This window comes from Labrus bergylta, chromosome 6 (assembly GCF_963930695.1).
Source record: "Labrus bergylta chromosome 6, fLabBer1.1, whole genome shotgun sequence".
Lineage (NCBI taxonomy): Eukaryota > Metazoa > Chordata > Actinopteri > Labriformes > Labridae > Labrus > Labrus bergylta.
Window position 1 is genome coordinate 20,060,504 of NC_089200.1, and position 17,645 is coordinate 20,078,148.

The window sequence follows — 17,645 nt, forward strand, 5'->3', positions numbered from 1 at the left end:
GTTCCAGTTGGCTTTAGGCAAACTCTCTCTCTCTTTTTCTCTCGCTATCTCTCTATTTTCCTTTCTTTCTTTCCCTCTCTCTCTATAACATCCTCCTCCTTCCTTCATCTGCTTTTCTCCAATCTGCTTCCCTTGGCACAGTTTCATTGTATCCGCTGGTGTTGGTCCCAGGAGCTTACGCAGCAAAGCACAACTTTTTCTTCTGGCATTTTCCTAATTGATCCATGGCAGGCCGTGCTGTGGTACAGCTGCATTCATATCTTCAATAATGCATAAACACGTCTCTCTGAGGGAGTTCAACTTGTGTTCTTATGTTCAACTTGTGTTCTTATACAAAAGAAAAACAGAAATCCACTGTCTTGTGTGCTGATATGGTACCCTTTATCTTAAACCATGTTGCCTTGTGTTCTTCCTAGCAAATAACTAACAAGGAGAAAATACACAACAGCATATTTACTTTAGCAGAAATACGACTTGTATTTCTATATAAAAGAATCACAGCAAACAAAAGTGGGGTGTTTACGATGTTAATATAACGGACAAAAAGCTACACTGTGACCAATTATCTCTCTTTGTTTTCACAGGTTTAACTTCTAATTGTATCCCCTGTTTAATTCAAAAACATATGACATCATCTAGACAGGAATAAAAACAGGTTTTTGACGTATACAGGATAAAAACTCAATTATTACTCACCATTAATGCCAGACGTGGCATCTCTCCCCATAAAGCTAATGTTGTGAAACATGTTAGGGGAGGAAGCTATCTCAATCAGTAGGACAGTTATTGCAGCTATTAAAATCACCATCCACTTTACGTAATGAAGGCAATTAGCCAGCGCTACCTTGACTGGAAAGCGTATGACCCATCCCACCCTCAGAGGGGAGAGAAAATAGGCCATTTTGTCTCGCCATTTGTTGACTCCCACCAGTTTATTACAGAAAACACTGATGCTATTAACACGGTTCCACCAGTTTACTGATGGCGTCCCTTTGTGTTTGATTGTATCTCCTTCTGTAGGGAACCTGCTGCAGGAGAGTTTCATGGAGGAGCCCGACGGCCTGGTGTCTGTAAACCTGCTGGTGGTGTCTGCGGTTTCAGCTTTCGCCACAGGAGCCGTCCTCTCTGGCCTGATCGTCTGCTGGATCATGAGTCACCGCCACCGCCATTCACGAGGGTCGGGAGTCAATGGTGCTCGTCGCAAGAGCGACAAAGAGCAGAGCATGCTGGGGCAGGGTCGCAGCGGGTCGGTAATGAGCGTGACTAGAACTAGTGGCGGCGAGAGGAGGCGATCACAGGTGGACAATCCCTTTGTCATGCCAAACGGATGGCCTAAAGGAGAGATGGATCCTGGCTTGCTACCCACTCCGGAGCAGACCCCACTGCAGCAGAAGCGAGCACTGCGTCTCCCCGACACCGACTGGGACCAGAGCCAGACCTTCCTCACTGCCGTGGGGACCACCTGCCCCAACAACTCGGTCATCTACCTGAGCTCCAAGTTCCTTCATGGAGGTGGAGGAGGGGGAGGGATGGTCCGGATAGAGGACCCAGGGGAGGTCATGCTGCCCCCACACACCGAGCGCCAGCGGTACCTGATCCTCGCCACGCAGAGAGGGGAGCATGGCAGTGGTCGTGCCAGCGGCAGCCTGAGGAACTCAGCGGGAGAATACATCTACCCTGCAACGCCGCAGGACTCCCCCGACCGACGGAGGGTAGTGTCCGCTCCAACTCCTCACATGGACTATGGGGAGCCTCGCTGGAGTCACGAGGCACTCAACTACAACAGCAACAATGGAGCACCCTACCACCCCCAACGACAGGGCCTGATCAGGCCCGACATGCACGGGCCCAGAGGGCTGGGAGAACTGGCGGACTTTAGCCACCTCATGGGGAAGAACATGGGAGAGCGCAACCCTAGTGGCCAGTGAGGGAAAGTAATTGAGCTCTCTCTGAATGGTCATTCCCTCCACAGCAGACTGGAATAAATCCACCCCACAGACTCCCAGTCCAACCTTACCCTGTCTGTCCTCTCTCACTGTCATTCAATGTCCTGACGTCATTCAGCAGACTGAAGAGAGAGACAGAGAGAGAAAAGAAACAAAGAGAGAGTCGAAAGAGAGGAAAAAAACTCCTCTCACGTCAGCGTTCCTCGGCTCTTAATCTGAGCTGCATCCCTCTTCTCTGTGAGCGGTTCTACACACAGAGCTCAACTTTGACTCCACAGGACAAACAGTGTTAAGGTAAAGAGAGGGGTGCAAAGGAACAGGATTCTCAAAGGTACATGTGGAGACTTCAAAAAAATAAAAAAATAAAAGACGATATTGTTCGCAGGGCCAAATGTGAAAGGTCTCCCTCCGCCATCCTGTTTTTTGACACCATGGATCTTTATTGAGTGTGGAATTTTGTTTCTGCTTTTGTTTTTCGTGCCAGTGGCATCCAGCAGACAACAATGTGCTTTACTATGGATTTCAGATGAGACTAAAACTGTTGTGGCTGTGCCAGAGGGAAGTGACTCTCAGTGAATCATGCAGTGTGTGAAAGTTGTGTGTGTGTGTGCGTGCGAATGTGGCCACAACAACCCCAACCAGTGTCCCGTCTTAACTGTGAAGAATAACAATATAATTAAGTTTCTGTAAGGATGAGGTCAATGTTGAAATTATTTTAACTTTTTATAAACAAATTACAGAGAGACAAATTTTATTTTGTGTCTATTTGAAACTCTATATGTGACGCAATCAGAGGTTTGGATGGTATGGTTGACCAGTAGCTAGTGAAGTCTCCCATTGTGGTTGTTTTGTGATTCCTTGTACCTCAGAACAGAAGTCGCTCCAGAGAGCCATCATGAAGTTTAAGAAAGCAATAATAAGTCAGAGACATAAAGGGACAAAAATAAAGCTGATATCATTTGATATTTCAAAGTTTAATGTTTTCTCAGCAAAGCGAACATGTAGAGTGTAGAGACGTGTGAAAGAGCTGGATCAATATGTCCCCTCTATTACCCCTCCCCCCCATCCCTCCTTCAGTATCCCAGCTCTGTCTGACCTGACCTGAGCCCCACCTCCCCTTCGGCCTCCGCAGTCCATTTGAAGGAGGGAATGTGAGCTGTTACTGTCTGCCTGTCTGACTGGGGCTGTGAGATGTGAGGCCCGGCCGCTTGGGAGCTCCATTCAGCCTCTTCTGCCCGACACTGAGCCTCTTTGTGCCCCGTCGAATCAGGAGGAGACTGCGGCAACAAATAGCCGTTAAGAGTCAGGGACCTACCCTGCACCACAGTCTAGCAGAATATCAATGAGGAGGACAGCAGCTCAATCCGTCATGTGAGATGTACCAACCAGGATGGGGCATCTTATACGCTTCAAACCACTCTGATTATTTAGCGTGGTTTTTTTTTTTTGCCCGAACAGGGAGGACATGAGGGCTGAGGCCGGGTTTGGGGCAAAGCTAACCGTCACAATGCTGATCCCTTGTGATTTTATCCCTTTTCTGTCTTTCAGTGTGTTTCACTACAACATGGTCTAAAGAAAACAGATGGGCATTGGTATACCATGGGTGTGGAGTTACTCTTTCACTCCATTATCTAATCTTTTGATGTTTTTGTCTGTTCTCATCCGTTCTGGATTCGAATGTAGATCCAGAGATAGCCTTTTCTCTCCCATCTGGGTCATGGCGTGATGGAGGTGGTGTTTATGTGTCTGTCAGCTTGTGTGCATGACTCTCTTTGGGGTTTTGTCCATGAATGTGTAGCTCATATGAAGTGCAAAACAAAACATCTTTGATCCATTTTTGCTGTTATCGCACGTCTTCTGTTTTCCTTCTTCTTCTCTGTTGAGCCATTAATGTTGTGCAGCAGCCTCATATTCACAAATCTGTGCTAACAGTGTCAGAGCCCTGTGTGGGAGTAGTTTATGCTATATATTACTTTTAACTCGTTATTATTTACACAAAGACCTGCAGATATTCTGGAGGAGGTTGGCTCCGCTTGCTTTAAAGGATCTGGGTCAAAGGATAAATAAGCATTACATTGACAAGAAAATGTCTAATGCCAAAATATATCATTACAAGGTTTGAGACTGTAAAAATATATAAAAACTATATTTTTTAACAAAACCAATTTTCAATTCAAGGTGGTAATATGTCGCTTTATAGTGTCTTATCTAATTGTTTCTTACTTTAACATGAACATAAATCATTTTGTTTTTCCTGTACAGCAGGTTTTAAGTCTCATCTAGCCGCTTATTTTAGCAATAATTCTGGAGAAAAAAACCCTGGTCTTTGCTACGAGCAAAGCACCAAACAGCGGATAAACAAAGTTAGCATCCAGCTGGTAAACATAGCATTTAGCATCATTAAGCAAGTAGGAGCAAACAAGCCAGATATTTCCCTCAGATGTTGGTTGAGACCCAATACAGAGCTGAAAGGTCTCTTTTGTTGGGCCTTTTTTTCATCAGGTAGCAAGAAACAGGACTCAATAAATATTTTTTAAACGACATCACATCCACCACAACTAAATGGAAAGGCAACTCTTCAGTTATAATATGTCAATGTTATATTTACAGATTGTTTCTGCTGCCACAATGTTGCCATAAAATCAATAAAGGGTTGAATGTTAAACGATTAGTAACTTTTCAGTATTGTTTGAGGTGTTTTATTACCTATGCAAAAAATCATAGGAAACAATCATTTTATAGTTTCCTCTAAGGAATCAAAACCTGTTTTTCATTTCACAGTTAAAGGCAAATTGATAACACTGTCTAGACATAAACAATCATGTTAACTTTTACTCATATAATCTGTGCAATATATTTAATATGATTTCCATCCAAACCTTTTTGATTAACTTTACTTTACCAGCCGACAGTTTTTGACACTTTGTGCTACAAACACATCTCGGTTGGAACCCAAACAGTCCTGCGGTTCAACACCCAGCAGTAAAACACTCCACAGGCAGAGCTGGAGGTACTGCAGGAGACAGGTCCGTGAAAGAGATTTATGAAGCAAGGACAGAGGAGGAGGTCAGGCGGGCAAACATGATGTTACTGCATTACAGCCTCGCCACATTAGTACAGTGTATTCTTTACACATTCCACCCTGAAACAGGTCATTAGTATTGAGGATACGGAGCTCTCCACCAGCCTCATCTCTCCGTCTTCATCTCTGCTGTGACCTGCATGTCTGTGTGTGTGTGTGTGTGTGTGTGTGTGTGTGTGTGTGTGTGTGTGTGTGTGTGTGTGTGAATGAGGCTTCTCTTGTCTCGGCTGGCCTGCCCAGCCACCCATGTCTTAGCTCTGCATCTCCTCCAGTGTTTCACTAAACATGCTTGATTAGGCAAAGTACATTCCCGGCCATCTAATGGCCTGATGAGCCCTTGAGAAGATTATAACAGACACATCGGCCCCTGAGAGGGAGGTGTACATTTAACCAACTCTTTACCCCCCTACACACACACACACACACACACACACACACACACATACACACTTACATGGATATGCACAAATACTGCCAGCCCTTTAACCAAATTTGGGATGCAATTGAATTAAGATCAGAGATAGAGTTGAAATAGGCTGACACTGACTGGTTCTAGGAAAAGTACTGTACATAATGTTAACTCAATGACAGCATAATTTGGTAGTTCAACATTACAGGGAAGCTAAAGAATTCAGGTTTGACTTCATGAAAGTCAGACTGTTTTTTAAAGCCTTTCTTACTACCTTTTTTGCATTATTTTTTCCATTCTTCTTTTTTTTAAACAGCTGCACTTTGCCTCCTACTTTGAAGCCTTGTCTCCAAGCCTTGTTCGCACACACATACGTGGGGCACTTACATATAGGTAACATCTAAAAACCACTTCCTAATTCAAGCACTAGTTGTTCTTTTGTCCCGTTTGTAACTATTAAAGTTAAGCTGGTTAATTTAATGAGTCACTGGCAGAAACAGAAGTCAAAGTAATTCTGGAACACCCGCTTTTTTTCACCTCAAATCTTTAATGTGTTCGCTTGTTTTTTTGGTTTTTTTGACATTTTCAAAGCTTCTCATGCGGCAAATTGCTTTCCTTTTGCTTAGAAAGGATTTCTGTTTGGAGTCATTTTTGTTAAACGTAGCACACACTGCCTCTAGTCCTACACACACACTCTGTCTTTATCTCTACCCTGCACATATCAACACACAAACAAATGAATTTCCCATCCAGCTCTCATGACCCAGCCTGTTTGTTGTCTTTGTCTCCTTTATCAGGTTGTGTGTGCGTGCTTGTTAAAGACACCATGCCTTTGTGTGTTGGGGTTGTTTGTGCCATGTGGCCCAAGTGATGCAATGCCCCCCAGCCAATAACTGCCACCTTACCCTGCGGTGCTCCGCTGTACTGTGTGTGTGCTCTGTGCCCCACCAAGAATCCAGACACAGAGGATAACTTAAACCCAACATCGCACTCAGCCGACATCTGAGAGGAAAAGCACAAAAACAAGGCGGAAAACAAAATCAGTCTTTGCATTTTTGTAAACCTGTAGATGTATTTAGTCTGCACTGATCATTTTTTGTCATGTTTGCTTTTCTATTGTTTGTTTCTGTGGTTTGAAATTATATGGAATTTTATTGTATATGATTTCAGTTTTTTTTTTATTCTCTGGTGTGCCAGATTTGGTGAAGACAATGAACCTGATGACTATCATAATAAATATATTGACAGGGACAATGAAGCTGTGAGCAGCACTGAGGTGTTGTGTCCTGATTGGATGCTGAATTTGAAAGGAAATATGGAAGAGTAAATGAACTCATACGGGCTGAGGTTTTAAAAAAAAAAAAATGAAGAGATTTATCCTGCAGAGTGGAGTCTCCTGCTACTGTGAAGGACCCTGCCGTCCCCACCAGAGGCCCCTCCCCCCAGGGACCTCGAGGCAGGCTGTCATCAGATGACAACACATGTCTCTGCTACATGTACATAGCCCCCGATGCTTACATGTAATTAAAGTACAGTAGCTGCATGACGACACAGCCTCTGTATGTGTACAGACGTAGCGATGTGTGAATTTGTACAGTATGTGCAAGTGTGTGTGTGTGCTTGTGTCCGCCAACAAATCTGTCTGTCATCACACAAAAAAAAAGAACACATGCATGCACCATCGGACAACTGTACAGTGCACACGTACACTGCACACACACACCAATTACGCACACACACACAGACACACCCCACACACAGCAGTTGTTCATCATCTCCACATTGTCCTGAGCTCTGCCTGTCACTCCGCATGGAGACTTTGCTCTGTGTCAACTTTCTTATTCTAATAAACCACTCTGACATTGACTTCTGATGTGTCATTACTTACTGCAGTATGTCTGACTTTGAGCCTTCTCCCTTCATAGAAATCCAACAAATCCCTGCTACTTCACCTAATTGATTTATATTATTTGTAATCTCATATTAACACATTTAATTATTTGGCACACTCATTATTTAACATTAAAATGGTTATTTTCTCAAATACGCTATCTCCCACTATGTGTCTCACTTGCACAGAAGGTGTTTTCAGATTGATCAATATGTAGCAACAAAAAACTTTGAAAATGCTACAAAGTAAAATAAAAACGTTCTGCTTGAGTAAAAATGTTTTTGGTTAAAATGTATCTAAATGTAAAACTCAAATTTTGATCATCTACATAGTTTCTTCCAAAGTCCCCTAAATCACACAGGGTAATGTTGGTTTTGTTCTTTGGGAACAGTTGATTAACATGTTATTAAAACGTGGACCTTGATGACATTCACAATAACCATGAGCAACAACTCAGAAGAAAACAAATTAGAAGCTCTGTATTTAACATATTACACAACTGAATTATAAATTCATAAAATATATGAGCTGAGATTTGAGCTGTTGAGAATATTTTTAATTCACACACACACTTTAGATTTTAGGTTATGGATAGGACAAAGCTAATGTAATACTGTAAATTTACAGCTGCCAATATGTGTTGTGCAAAGTAATAAAATAATAGAAAAATGAGCACATAAAGAATCATAGGAGTCAAAGCAGTGATGTCTTCTTTTCTTCAATTAAAAAACAGGATTTCATCTGCCACATACTGTACACTGAGCAGCATTGTATCTCACAGCTGCAGAGTAAGCAGGTATTGTCGTGCAGTACCATCAGTGTTCCCTGGAGGGAGACATGTATCCATTAGATATTAGGAGTGTTGCAATACATGATGCAACAGTTATGCATAATCAGTAAAACTATCAGAAATGTATAAATCAAGAATGTTCATGTACCTTTCGGTTCATATCAGCCTGAGTAGGTAGACATTTTAGGCTTTTACATAACACACACACTGTACTCAGCTCCTCTCCTCTACCTTGCCCCCTCCTGCTCTTCATCTCTCTGGGGAGGCTATCAGGCCATTTCACATCTGTTGAGTGTGGAGGACCTGTCAGGTGGATCTCATTGGTGGATGTTTTATGGGACTAAAGCCATCCAGTGCTGCAGTACATCGAGTGATGGGAATGAAGGAGGAGGAGGGGAAATGCTACTGTGTCCAACCTTGTGTGTGTGTTCATGGCATCCTCGTTCACCCTTCCCTGCAGATTTAAGGTGACTGCATGAGACGCCTGTGAGATAATTTACAGCTTGTTTACACCCAGACCATGTTCAATCTGGCCTGTGAGAATATCACACCACCTATCTATCTATCTATCTATCTATCTATCTATCTATCTATCTATCTATCTATCCATCCTGTTCTACCTCTCTGTAGTTTGCACACTCATTATGATAAATCTGATTAATGAAGAGGCTGAAATAGTGCCAGACGGGTACTCTCCTTGATTTGACTTCCCACTTCACAGCTGAGCTCCATGTAATACCAACTGCCATCAATCTCACGTCTCAACATTTGGACTCTGAAAACCAACTATTCACACGCTATAAAGCTATACTTTTGTAGGTATTCAACAAGTAGGTCTTTTAAACATAGAAATATATCAAATATAAACATGTGTTGCAGTCAGAGACCTAACTTTGTCCTTTGTTATATATGAAACACATGTACCAACCCTGTAGACACTGACAGTGCACTTTTTTTAGAGTTTAAATTTATAAACAACTTGAACTTGTCTATGAGCACCGTCAACATGTAACAAAGCAAAGTGACGCAGCTTTTTAGCATCCAATGAACTAAGATCCAAATCAGAGAGTGAGATACATGAGCTCACAATTAACATTTACTGAAACATATACCTTTCTTTTCAGGTAATGACTACAAAGAGGGCAACAGGTTAACAACAATTAACATTACTGCAGATAGTAACACAGGTGAGGGAACATAATGTCTCTTAAAGGAAGTTTTTTCTTGCCACTGTATCTTTGCTAAATGTTGATTAGTGCTGTGCTCATGATGGAATAATGTTGGGTCTTTGTAGATAATACAACAAAGAGTAAGGTATTTTACCTCCTCTTTTGTAAAGGCTCTCGAAATACAATTTGTTATAAATTGATGCTATAAATAAGGATTGATTGGTTAATTAGATATCTCTGTCTGCTTTGTGAGTGCAGAACTGCAGCAGCTCTTTCCCTCTCTCTCTCTGTCTGTCAGAAACTGCAAACTTTCATACTATTCATACTCAATCTGATGTCACACTGAGTATGAAGTATGATCAAAAATCATTGTATGCAATTTTGAGTATGCTAGTAAAAAACCTGGCTGTATACTTGATCAGCCAGAATTTTTAAGTATGAACATGGCGTAGTTGTAAAACGTGAGTTAGCATTTTAGCGCCATGGGGTCATTTGCCTCAAACAGTGCGGTTGTCCACTAGGATGGATTTTTGGGTTAAGGCAAATGTTAGGTTAAGGACAAATAGAAACCACTCCAGGTGATGGCTTTGAGGGGTAATGAGAGCAGTTATTTATTCTAAGGGGGACATGATTATATTACACAAACTTCATGGACCTATATCCAGACTAGACTTCAAATCCATATTCAAATTTAATGTTGGCATCAGTCTGCATCAAAAATGTCAGACTAGCTTTCAAACCACATCTGTAATAATGAGGTTATCAAAGTAGGTTTATATTATGCTGTATAATGATGCATTCAACAAACGTCTATATTAATCTCCATCATTGCCTTTTGTATTCATCCATAATGTAACAAGGTGATAACAAATCATACAACATTTACTCATTCAAAATTAAATCACTTACAAAGACAAAAGCAAAAATGTTGGCTTAGAACAATATTTTTAGATGTTGACTGAATTAACACAAATGTATTCATCCAATAGTCTAAGACAAGAATTAAAATTACAGTTTTATGTTGTAGTAGTTTTGCAATTACAATCTTGACCACCAGGGGGGAGTGTAAGTTGCTTTAAAAACAGTCTAGTCGACTCCACTCATCTAAAACACATATTTTTATTTCTTCCCTGTTCTTTTGTCCCCTACTGCTTCGAGTAAGTTAAAAGCCATCTGCTTTCATTTGGGGATTACTTCAGGTTGTACACTGTTTTTCTTTTTACTTTAAATGTGTGTATGTAATATTGAAAATTCTGAAGGGAAGTGAGGGGGGCGGGGGGAAATACTAATTAGTGGGAGATAATGAAATAAGAACCACGGAGGATAAAATGTATGAAAGGGGTCAATTCAGTGGAGTTCTATTGAAAGACGGGTCCAAATCTAATTTTTGCTGTTTGAGTGGGAGTATAGAGCCCCCAGGTGGACACAGTGTATATTGAAAGGAACAAAGCAGAAGGTATGGACTTTATGACTCATTACTGACTGACAAGTAAAATGAGCAGTTTGTATGTGGACTGACACACAGTGTATGAAAGGCAGACATTTAGAAATGTTGATCAGCAATGATGGAATTTAGAGCTTTTGTAGACATATGTCAGTGTGGTACAGATAAACTGGTTGCATTTTCTGTACAAGCATTTCAATATATATGAGGACCTATATACCTTATCTGTAAGTGATTTTAATTCATGTCCATATTGGTGAAATCCCAGCTTGCTTCTTCAAATAGAAGTCAGAGTAAGGACAGTGCTTGGGCACAAAATGTAGTTCTGCAAATATTTTGAAGGATGCCTCTGGAAATAGAAATTATTCTCGAAGGCCAATGTTTTCCCTTTGTCATTTTTCCTTGTGCATTGACCAATGCTGATCACATTTTTATTTATGTATATGCCATACCAAACAACCGTGTATTCAGAGGCACATGATATATGTAAGTAGCGTAGTTCCATTCACTGCAGAAAAGCACTTTATTGTTCTCCTCAGCTGACTACATATTTAATTCACTTTATGGAACGACGTATGAGCACAGAAAACATCTGGAAGCTCTGCTGTGTAGCTGTCTATCAAGCCTCCTTGTATTCTCTTTACTCATCATGTTTCATCCAAACATTCATTATTTCAAATGATTTCAAACTGGAGTTTGATAGTTGTGCATTATGAACAATAACCTCAGCAGTCCAACATGATATGAACATCTGTGCATTGCAGAGAGGATTCATGACATCTGGCAGCATGTGTGGCTGTGTAGGTGTAATTGAAAAATCAGCAGGGTGCATAAGTAAATGCAGGGGCCTAATTGCAGAGTCAGCAGGGTGTACAGATGCACCCTGTGCAAACAGTGTGAGCATGGCACAGCAAACATCCTCATAAACACAAACATTATCACGCTCCTGCTTATTTGTGTTTTTGTCAATACAGGTCTGAAGCATGACATTGCAGGAGCATACAGTAAGAGATGTAAGTTAACCTCTTCATGCCTCCAGTGAATAATGGTGGAGTAGCTGCTCCTCCAAACACCCTTCACATACTTGGGGTGGCTCAGTGGTAGAGTCAGTTATCTCTCAAACAGAAGGTTGGGGGTTCTATCCCCAGCTCCTGCAGCCACATGGCTGATGTGTCCTCGGGCAAGACACTAAGTTCTTTGATCGGGGCCAAACAAACAGACCTGAGAAAGAGAATATGTTTACCGGCGATGTATCCAAGTATAATTTAAGTTTTTATCAGAGCTGCACATACAGCAACAGTACGGCAGCTTAAAGCAGCAATTCCCTCTTCCTTATACAGCGACCTTTGACGTAACTCGGCAACGATAACCATTCTGTCCGTCGTGGCAGCTCATCATGAACGCCACAGAAAGACACATCCCGTTACTACTGTGAAATGAAGGATTTCTCTGGCTTTGATAACTGTTGTAAATATTTGAGGTGATGTTAGTACTCAACAAAGAAATATAACTAATCCCATTCATACACAATCACACGCCGCCACCGAAGCAGCTGGAACAACTTGGGGTACGATGTCTTGCCCTAATACACATTGGACATGTGGCTGCAGGAGCTGGGGATCAAACCACCGACCAGAAGACGACAAACTCTACCAACTGAGCCACAGCTGCCTAATGACTGGCCTTTCTTTTTCTCAGATTGTGAAGTACTCTTTCCAGTATTTTTTATTATTTATTTTCTCATACAGTAATGATTTTCCCCAAACAGATTGAAATGCTTACATTTAATACATTTTTGCATATCAAAGTGTCTGTGGCAGTTTCACTATATTTTTCTTTTAATAAGAGTTAGTCTGTTTTTTGTTTTTTTTTGGATGGATTTTTTCACATTAAAACGACAGATTCTATTTATGGATACTGGAAACAAAATCTCTCTTTGAACTCTTTCCAAGACTATGAGATTGAAATGAAATAAAGGGTGTTATTTGGCTTTAAATCTCAGTCACAACTTCGGCAGCTTAATTCATTCATTACTTCTCCAAATTTTGATAAGTAGGCTTATATATTTTGATCATAAGAATCCAGGATTTTCCCTGTTATATGTTCAGCCTTTGTGACGGGCTGCTGAAAACACAAATGGCGGTCAAAGGTGTCTGAGTTTATCGGGGCAGTGGAGGAGAAAACATTTTCATCTATGGGCTCTTTTGTTCCTCTGTCTAGTACAGCGATCTAGTAAGATTCCCCCCAAACAAGAGATGAACACCTTTGAAAAAAGATAAAGTATTGCGTATCTCAAAGTGCCTGTGGCAGAAACATATTCACAGAGACATAAACCACACAGCCTGTACTGAATGGTGCAAAAGTAGCCATTTAGTCTAATATTGTATTATTAATACAATGCAGTGTTCAGGCTATTAAAAGAGGGGGAATCGTGATATTCAAACCAGGTTTCACTTTGTTTGTTTTGGATGGATTTGTTCACATTAAAATTACAGATTTGGTTTATGGATACTGGAAACAAAATGTATCTTTAAATTCTTTCCATATTAATGGTATTGAAACAATAAATGGGTATTATTTTTGCTTTTTGTGACAGACAAAATCTCATTCACAACTTCTGCAGCTGAATTCATTCATTTCTACCCCAAATTTCGATGAGTAGGCTAAAACCTTTTGAAGATAAGAATCCAGGATGTCCCCTTGTTATATGTTCAGCCTTTGTGACGGGCTGCTGAAAACACACAAATGGCAGTCAAAGGTGTCAGAGTTTATCAGGGCAGTGGAGGAGAAAACATTTTTCATCTATGGACTCTTTTGTTCCTCTTGCGCCTCTTTAATGCAGCTCTCATTTTGGCCTCAATCTCTCTCCCAATTTTAAAGCGAACTGTCCTCGTTTTTTTCTTTGCTTCTGCTCACAAAGGTGTTTACCTGCTTTATGTGCTTCTGAGATTACCTCTGCCTTTGTCCAGCTGAGCGCCTCACTGAGGCAAACAGGCGTCGCCATGGAGACCCAGTTCAGGGGTCAGTATATTGCAGATCGACTTTGCCGGGACATAAAAATGTGTAAATTGATGCATCGTGATAAGAAATTGACATGTTGGGGGTTTCGTGCTTGGATGTTTCCTTTTGATGTTAAAACATCAATGTAGCATGTTTGTTCACACATACATGTCCATTAAACACACTTTAAGCCATCACGTACAATATCTCATTTCTTTTAAGAATACAAACCATTTCTCTGATTGAATCTCTTTTAAACAATTTCCGTTATTTAAATTAAATTGCAAGTCAAATAAAATGAGAAGTTTCTTTACTCTCAATGCTTGAATGCAGTTTTAATTTCTGAGTTTGTCTGAACTGTAAACTCTTCACTGTAAAATGAACATTATTTCCTGGCAGTAGAAACAGCTTCATTATGTTTTCTGTTCACCAGTGACCATCACTACCAGTTTTTTTTTTTTAGCTTAAAACATTGTATATATATTTCTAGATAGCTTCATGTAGCTACATATACAAACTCACTCTGGAACAAATCCCAGAACACGACCCCATCTAAAACTTTGTGGGTCTGAAACATATGGTGTGTGTGTGTGTGTGTGTGTGTGTGTGTGTGTGTGTGTGTGTGTGTGTGTGTGCGTTGTGCGTTGTGGCTGTGTATTTGTGTCAGTGTGTCAGGCCTGGTGATTAGCTGCAGGGGTACTGATGCTCTGAAACACAATACTGTTGGGATTAATTGAAAACTGAGCCTCCTTCAGGCCATTATAGATCACTGGCTGCGATACATCTTAGCTTGTGCCTTGTCTTACCATAGTCCACCGACCGCAGCAAGACTGAAAGTGAGACTGACGTACACATGGCGTCTCTGACCTGGTCAGCTTGAAAGTAGAGAATCCTCTCTGTTTGTAGGACCGATTTTTTGAGTCCTTGGTTTAGTTCAGGCCTTTTATGAATCAGATACAAGAGCTTGTGTCACAGTTGACTTTTCCTTTGGACAAAAATATCTTCTCTATAAACATACAGCAAGATTCTTCATAAGGTCTTAATCTGTACATGACATGATAGGTTAGATGCAGATAAATTATACAGCAGTTAAGAACTCAAACATATGTCTTTCCTTTAAGCCAGACATTTAAACATCCAAAGCAAAGATACAGTGTCTCAGTCAGCCTGGATGTTCAGATCAAAACACAGATTATTGTGTTTCATGGACATTGGCTGTGTCGGAAACCACCCGCTATTCATTAAATAATGCACCATATAGTGAACCCGCCATTTTGTAATGGTGTCTGAACTCTGAGTGAGCATTGTCATACCATATATTAGTTCACTCATTGTATCCCACAATGCATTGAGAAAAGTAATGTGAAGTAATGATCACTTTCCAAACAATATTTGGAGCATTTTTACTGAAATCTAGAAGCTGTTTTAATAAAGATTTAAATATTGTCAATAGAGTAACGTTAGTTTTCCCATAATGATGATGACAGGCACGTGACCAGAGACAAATAAATTAGTTTTGATGGGAAAATATATTTCATTACATATCAAAAATATTAATACTTATTATTTATAACAGTTTTGCTAAAATACACTCACAATATATGTTATCACTGAAATTAATGCCGTTATTTATAGTAATTATTGATTGCTAGTGTAACAGATGATGATAAACAGATGTTTATTTATTGTGTTTATGAAGAAGATCAGATAATGACACTCAATTTTATGTTTTACTCTTTATTTCATTGTCACAACAGGAGATTCATGAGTGTGGAGGCTTATTGTTGATGATACACTTATCTCAACAATCATCCTGTGTGGAACATCGTCAGCAAGCAGTCGGAGAAAAATGGTGAAACGACTGCATACAAAGCTTCATTTTAAAATTAGATGTTGCATCACTATTGATGCATTTACATCTCTCTCTCTCTCTCTCTCTCTCTCTCTCTCTCTCTTTCTCTCTCTCTATCGCTCTCTCTCTCTCTCTCTCTCTCTCTCTCTCTCTCTCGCAGATGTTGACTTATATGGATAAGAATATAGGGTCAGCAAATATACTTGGGCTGCCATAAATATGCACAATACGTACAGGATTAACCAACAAATAATTGATCTATAGAAACCAAAGCTGGTCCTGTACCAGGCTGTAAACTTGTTTATTTCTGCAGTAAAGACGGGCAAATAAACATGAGCGCTAAATGGGGATTCCTTTTTTTTGTATCAGCCTCAAGTGGACACTCTAAGAACTGCAATTTTTTTCCATTCTTCATTGGATTCATTTTCAACTCCTGTTGTTGCAGCTTGTTGTCAAACTAGCTCCAGGTTAGTTGTTTCCCCTTGTTAGGCGACTACACCTTACACGTAAGTTAAGCTAATGACTGCTGGTGTTGGTGCCAGCCATAGATTATAAAGGTGGTCCCAATATAAAACTGAGTGAAAAAAAACGTACCTCATAAAGGAGGAACACAGCTCTTTCTCTCAAAACATGTGCACAGAGAGGCCATAGCATGTTTGGGTCAGAGGTCGCATGTCACATGTTGCTTCATTTTAAGGGGCCTGAAGAAGGTTGCAAAACACAGAGCTGTAGGGAACACATGTCCTCAAAGAACACGTGTGGTTTGCTTCTGCTCATTTCTCACTTCCATTTAGTGTGCAGCTCTCTGGTTATGAATGTCCACTTCTACTATGTCGGTACAAATTATTACATCTCCCTTATCATGTTTCATTACCACACTTTCCTCCTCCATTAATCACTGTTCTGTGCTATGTAATACACAGGAAGAGAAAGACCATGGCACCTTATGTAAGATGAAGAGGAAACATACTGACTTACCTTTAGATGAATACAAAACATGTTTGAGCAGGCTTCCTCCCTTTTTGTTTACATCCTGCACCATATCCGCACTATGCCTGCAGCTCTCAGCGCGTTGTTCTCATGTTCTGCATTGAAGACAATGTATAACAATACCTTTTATTTTCCCATCATGTGATCTGAGACAACTTTATGTTGTAAAAAACACCTTTTTTCCCAGCTCAGTGTGCTGCAAAAATCAGTTTCCTGTAGAATATTAACTACACTTTTCGTGCAGATTTAAAATCAGGGAACTCTTATGTGCTTATTTAAAGACGTCCAATTACCTGATTACAGCTGCCAGTAATTTGATTAGGTCTAGGTGCAATTTTCGAATCAAAACATCACCTATATTTTCAGCAGCTTTTGTTCAAACACACAAAAAGAGACCTACTATTTCCTGTGACCACACCCTCATCACCCCGCATGAGAACAATCAGTCTCCATGAACATAGATTAGCAGCTAAGTGTGTTTGTGTGCATACGTGGGTGTTTTTTTTCTCCCTAGAACGTTGTGTTCAATGATATAATGCTCTTTATTCTGTTAAAACCTGCCTTGAAAATAAGCATTTCATCCTATCTTTGATATGTGATGCTCTTCGAGTAACATGAAAGGAACTGAGATGTTACCCAACATGCCATTTATAACTCATTTATGTACAGAGAAATCCTTCTGCAATCAATGAAATAAAGAAAACTGTTAACTGTGCTGCATGATATAGTCTTAAAAAAGTAGAAACACAATATTTTTGTCTCTCTCCCTCCTATCTTCTATAAAAATGTGTTTTTTGACTTATAATGTTTATAATCATCAGCCTCTTCTTCTTTCACTCTTCTGTGTCTTTTTCTGTGACTGCCCATAATGCATTTACTGCACAGATTACTCAACTGATCACAAGTTGAAATCACAAGATGTGGAACAATTACAAAGTCTGTGAAACAGGATGAGAAAGACAGAAATATCTTTGTTGTCTTGTTTGTGTCCTCATTTATGAAGCCAATGTACTGTGCCACATTTTTTTTAATTCAATTTACTCTCAAACAGTTTAAAATAAATGTCACTTGC

The 17,645-nt window shown here is 40.2% G+C and overlaps 1 protein-coding gene across 2 annotated transcripts in view; it reads left to right on the plus strand.

Annotated features, from left to right (window-relative positions):
- sema6bb (sema domain, transmembrane domain (TM), and cytoplasmic domain, (semaphorin) 6Bb) overlaps positions 1-7,303 on the plus strand; it is a 126,309-nt gene extending 119,006 nt beyond the window's left edge. For both annotated transcript variants that reach the window (XM_020632054.3, XM_065955947.1), the window contains exon 17: positions 1,021-7,303. In XM_020632054.3, coding sequence (XP_020487710.2) covers positions 1,021-1,928 — 908 coding nt within the window. In that variant the 3' untranslated portion in view covers positions 1,929-7,303. The remainder of the gene's footprint in view (positions 1-1,020) is intronic.
- The last annotated feature ends 10,342 nt before the right edge of the window (positions 7,304-17,645 follow it).